This window comes from Diachasma alloeum, unplaced genomic scaffold (genome assembly GCF_001412515.2).
Source record: "Diachasma alloeum isolate Michigan unplaced genomic scaffold, Dall2.0 Dall_scaffold_00271, whole genome shotgun sequence".
Taxonomy (NCBI): Eukaryota; Metazoa; Arthropoda; class Insecta; order Hymenoptera; family Braconidae; genus Diachasma; species Diachasma alloeum.
In genome coordinates this window covers 2,212,492-2,218,491 of record NW_021680410.1, presented here as the reverse complement: position 1 = coordinate 2,218,491, position 6,000 = coordinate 2,212,492, and the positions used below count along the sequence as shown (strand labels likewise).

The 6,000-nt window shown below is 33.5% G+C and overlaps 1 protein-coding gene across 1 annotated transcript in view; it reads right to left on the bottom strand.

Annotated features, from left to right (window-relative positions):
* Positions 1-5,985, bottom strand: part of LOC107037818 (26S proteasome non-ATPase regulatory subunit 6) — a 15,762-nt gene extending 9,777 nt beyond the window's left edge. Inside the window, exons 1-4 of the mRNA XM_015256579.1 lie at positions 5,752-5,985; positions 3,151-3,502; positions 1,600-1,928; positions 609-777 (exon numbers count right to left, since the gene is read on the bottom strand). Coding sequence (XP_015112065.1) covers positions 609-777; positions 1,600-1,928; positions 3,151-3,502; positions 5,752-5,896 — 995 coding nt within the window. The 5' untranslated portion in view covers positions 5,897-5,985. The remainder of the gene's footprint in view (positions 1-608; positions 778-1,599; positions 1,929-3,150; positions 3,503-5,751) is intronic.
* Positions 5,986-6,000: the final 15 nt, after the last annotated feature.

Below are 6,000 nucleotides of genomic sequence, written 5' to 3'. Positions count from 1 at the left end.
TTTTCAAAGAGCCTTTTCCGTAATAAATGTCTCTGCGCAGTGTGGGGAAAGATTTACGAAATCAGTCTTCCCCCTGCATGATATTGGGTGACAGGCAGCCATTTGTCACCGTAAATCAGATACATTTTTCAATTTCTTGTTATTCAACTTATGCTAAATATAAATTAAAAATGCTCTTTGAAAAAATTAAGAATTTTTTCTACTTTTTTTTTTGATTATTCATTCATAATTTTTCAAAACTTCTGCATGATGCAGGATTTAATTGACAATCTCAGATGACGAAAGCTGAAAAAAAACATCGAGATAACGTTCGAAAGATGGTACACCCGGGCCTTAAAATAAGAGAATAATATAAAAATAAGAATAATCATAATTTCGAAGTAAAAATAACGGACAAAACAGTGGATTTACCACTCGAAACGTTGGCAAAGAGACGGAATTAAGCCCTTTTTGCTTGTTTTTTTAGTTTAAAATCGATGTGAACGTAAAATGGCCCGAAGGAGGAGAAGGAATTTTAATATCAATGCAGGCGGGTGGAATAATAATTCAGTTTAAATATCAGAGGCTCGAGAGGATTCTATCATTGTTGATAGGGAGAGGATACTGACTGGTCTATGTATTCCACAGTTACTCCGAAGGCTTCAGACATGTACTGCAGTGTCAGGGATCTGTAGGACTCCAGCAGCTGAGTATATGCTGAAATTCTCATTTCACGGACGTAGTAACGATAATGGGGGTGGATCAGGTAATCTCTTCTTAGGAGTCCTTCAACGTGTGCTAAAACATTGAAAACAGAAATATTCTCCATTAGTAAAAAAGTGAACGGTTGAATGGAGAAATATTCTCATTTTGAGGAATTAACAAGTTTCGCATCATTTTTTTTCCATAGTGCGAAAGGGATGTGCTGAGACAGTCGTGGAATTTTCAAGAACAAATAATTTACATTCGTGTTGTTTCAGTGATGAATAAAAATTACTGGAAATTGTGAATTTTGATAATTAGGAGTGTCATTGTCATATTAATGATGTAATTTCTAACACAAGTAACATATTTTGTGAATGATCTGATTTTAAATTGAATACAAATTCACAAAATTCAATTTTTTATGTATTAATTACTTGAATTTTAAAACATCGAACAGAAATATTCCCATTTCGAGAAATTAACAAGCTTTTACCATTTTTTCCATATTTCGAAAGGCATATGGTGAGAAAGTCGTGTGGAATCTTCAAGAACAAATAATTTTCATGAAATTTCCACTCATGTTGTTCCATTTTTCAGGATTATATGACAATCAAAATTTGTGGAAATTGTGAAGAGTCCCAATTTATTAAAAAATTAAAATATTGATGCTGTGATTTCCAACACGAATAAACAATTTTGTGATTGGTTTGATTTTAAATTAAATGCAAATTCACAAAATTCAATTTTTCATGCATTAATAACTCTAATTAAAAAAAAAAATTATTGTCTAGTGAAATAGTTGAACAGAGGAAAAAAAATATAAATAGAAAACTGGTCCCCCTGTTAAATTTTGAAATGCTTTTAAAAAACCACCCAATTACTGAGAAAATAAATATTTTGCAGCCATAAAAATACCTAAATTCTTGAAGAAATCAGCATAATGACAATTATACAGTGAGAAGAGGTACTCCTTGCAATCTGGGTTATTATGAAGGACCTCGAGAATTTCCGAGCCCTTGATGATCTTATCACGCAGCTCGTTCCTCGGTAGACTGATCATACTCAGATAAACAGTGTATCTGACGAAGGTATTGTAATCCATGAGTTCGTAACTGGTGAATGTGCTTATCGTATCCAGGAAGAAATTGGCAGCCTCTTTGAAGTCACGGATTGCTATGCAGTAGGTGCCTTGGTAGACTTTCAGACGATTCCTCCTGTCCCAGTCTCCACCCTCTTCAATTAAACTGCAGAAGACAGTGGAAAATTCACTCAAATTATTTATCTCCTTCCATTGTCTTTCATTCTTCATCTATCATTATTATTCATCATTATTATTATTTATTTATTCATACTTTATTTTTAATTACAAATAATATAGAGAATTAAATTTTTTGGGACACTAATTCGATTAGGGGAGGGTAGGGTAAAATGGACACTTTTGACTTTTTTAAAAATATTCATAACTCAGAAACAAATTTATCAATTGAGCTCAGTCTAAGCTCATCACAAAGAGGAATCATTGTTTTTCAATAGAAAAATAAATTATTCCATTTCACGAACAATTCAACACGTCATGAATATTTAAAAAAAAATCAAAAGTGTCCGTCTTACCCTACCCTCTCCTATAAAAAAATTTAATAAAAAAGCTTTTTGTTTAAGAAAATTCACATAAATTCGACAGAGTTCGTACAGAAGACAATCTTGTGAGAATAATTCATGTAGAAAAAATAAAGAACGCTAGTTTTTTAAAAATGATACTTTGGAGTATTGATCAATACCACAAGTCATTATTCATTTCTTTATTAAAATTTTTGAGAGAATATTTCATGTAGAAAAAGCAGAAACTATTGACTTTTTTTTACCAAATATCTACACAAAAAATGTTCGGTAGAATTATAGTGGGGGAGAGTGGGGTAAAATGGACAGTTTAGACTTTTGTTTTAATTACTCATAACTCAGAAACAAATTTATCAATTGAGCTCAGTTTAGGCTCATCGCAAAGGGAAAGAATTGTTCTTTGCAATGAAAAAAAAATGATTGAATTTTATCAACATCTCAACCCGTCATTAACATTTTTAAAAAAGTCAAAAGTGTCCGTTTTACCCCAACCTCCCCTATAACTTCAATAAAATTTCTTAAGAAAAGCTTTAGGTTTTTACACTAAATTATTTCAAACGTTGAAACTAGATTTTTTTCTTAACTCAACCAACATGTCAGGATTATCTCCAAATGAAGTTTTTAATGAACGATAATCTGGACTATTGATTGATATTCCAAATCATTATTTTTTAAGGTCACGCGATTATGTATATTGCTTATGCAATCTCTCATTAACTTCATCTATAGAATTTTAACATGGAAATGAACAATTATATAAATTATTTCTTCATTTATTCGTTGACTAAGTGGGAATGACGTAGAATTGTCTGTTGATCTATTGGAATTTAACAATCCTATTAAACTGACCTCTTCGCCTTATCGATGTTCCTCGTGATGTGATCATGATCCATGTAGAACAGACCAATCCTAATATTATGGAAAATAATATCAAGCCTGTGGCCCAACGAGACTGTCTTCTCGTAAGTTTTCCTAAACGCAGAAATGGCACCGTCCTTGTCCCCAATGCGACAGAGGTGCTCCGATTTTTTCAAGTTCGCCTCTCGAACCTCCATTTCACCTAGATTCTTCTCAGCATCCTCGATGGCATCGTCGAGGGCCTTGAGCTGCTCTCGATTCCGAGTTTTCATTGCTTCTAGGAGGTTCTCGTCGATTGGCCAGTCCAAGTCTTTGCACACTTCTTCGTAGAATGGTGCCATGTCTGAAGAACAAAGAGAATGTCCATTCTCATTGAAAATATTTATAACTCAGATACGGGGCCATCAATAAGACTTTAAGTTCATTAAATTGAAACATTTAATTAATATTTTAACGAGTTCTTAACCATTGAAACAAGTGGCTCATTGCACAGCTCTAAATCAAGTATAGTTTTTTTGCAAAAATTAGCAATTTGCTTCCGAATGGATTAATCGAATTAAAACAAAAAAGTGCATACTCGGTTTTCAGTCATTAATTTCAGATTAGTAAGGGATCATGAAGTTTAACCTCAGGAAAATTCAATAGTTTTTTTTTAAAGACAATTTGAGATAGAATTTTTTAGTGAACTGAATTTATTTTAAATTAGACAGATTGCGTGAAAACAAAATGAATGTAAAATTTAGTATCACAAGAGTTCATGCTCCTGATACATCAATGTTGATGTCTCCTCGGTCGTAAGTAAATTATTAAAATTTTATTTTTCTCCTGAACAGTCTTCCTTAAACTGGACGTAAGACCAGTATAACTTTTTTGCTAATGAATTAGCAATTTTCTTCTGAATGGTAAATTGGGGAAGAAGATATACCAGCCATGAAACCTTAATATGATCCCTAAATGTCCCAAATGTCTAACATGAGCTCCATATGCCCTGGTTAAACATCTAACAGACGCCGACTTAATTAAAATTGAACTGGTTTAAACTTCCACTGAACATTGATTAAACGTTGGCGAAACCTTGGTTAAACCCCAATTAACCTCCGACTAAATCCCGACTAAACCATGATTCAACCTCGATTAAATGCTTTTTAAGGCTGTAATTTCAGAGTAAATGATGCCATCGCCACTATCTTCGAACTCAACCGAGATAACATCCAAACGAATATTTTAAGCCATAATTGAAAAGATTTCGACAATTATTTTTTGAATGATCCTCGAAAATCTAAATTTGAAAAAAAAACTTACATACATACGAACATGATCTAAAAACAGCATATTAGAACTCCTGAGAGCAAAATTAGTCATCGGCTCACAAAAAAAATGGAAATTTCAAATTTGTCGAATACAATGGTTTCATTCAGAAGCAAAAGATAAAAGATAAAATTTTAAGATAGTTTTACCTTAATCATATTTTCTTTTTGCATATTGTCAGTTACAGGATTGAATTGAATACATAAATTGAATACACAATTTAATTGACGAATTTGATGATTGAAAATGGTTGAATCCATTGTGTAATCTCTACAAACTCGGGTCTTCAAATCGGGCTTTCAATTGAAGGCCCGAGTTGTAGACACGAGTTTGTAGCAGCGATGTCACACAAGATATGAATGTGTTTTTGGGCTCAAACGAAAGAGCGGGTCGAGAAATGGCGTGCTAGGACCTCTAAAGATGGTTTTGAACCAGGGAGGACTCCTAGCCCCCATTGGACAATGTCACAATTGCGCTTTTCAATTGAAAACAGACATCATGTTTAGAGACATTTGTCATCTTTAAAGACTTCTGCAAGCCATTTTTAGAGCCGCTCTTTCATTTGAGCCAAAAAAAACATTCATATCTTGTCTGACATCTCTGTTACAAACTCTGGTCATCAACTCTGGTTTTCAGTTGAAGTTGGAATTGTTAATTTACACAATAATAGGATTGCATTGACGATTTTTTCTTAACTCGCAAAAATCTTCAAACAATTTGCTATCGATTGGTGATAAAATTTGTTGGAAATAATGAAATAGAGGGGATAACGCCTTTTTTTTCAGAGGCGATTTTTCAAAAATTTATTTTAAAAAAAGTACTAACTAGCAAATGTTTTTTATTAGCTCGCAATTTTCTTCAAAACTACTTCAATGAGGAAAAAAATAAAAATTTGGAATATCTATACATGAGGGGCTAATTGATCGGATAATTTTGCCATCTTCTGACATTCCGAGATATTCATTGAAAAATGACCAACAGTCAAAATCAACTTAAACCGTTTTTCGCTATTGAATTGCTGGTCGGGGAATAAATGAATCTTCAATTCTGAAAGAAAATATTCATAACTCAAATACGAAGTATCAGTTGAAGAGGGCTAACGGACCCATTTGGCCCCACTCAGGTCCTCTCCTGTCAAACAATGAGGTTATACGCTAAATTCTCGAAATATTCATTATTGTTAATTACTGAATTGTGGATTCTGTTCGTTACGAAGAAATTAGAGAGAAGAAGGGGTCATTGTGTTTCGATTTGAATGGGGAAATGAGAAAATTGCAGACTCACTTTCGGCTTTTATGGCGTCGAGTAACTTAGCCTTCAGTGTCTCGTCGTTCTTGTGCTCGGATAAACTCAGTAAGAATTTTGTCTGTGCCAGCTCCAAGTTTGGATTCTTCTCCAGTCCATCCTCCTCCAGGTTTTCCAGTGGCATGTTTACTTTTTAGGTTTTTCGGAGTTTTCGATGATTCTGATAACCCTACTTTGTGGGACAGGATGAACAAACACTTTCGTTGGTCAGTGACTTACTGGCATGGG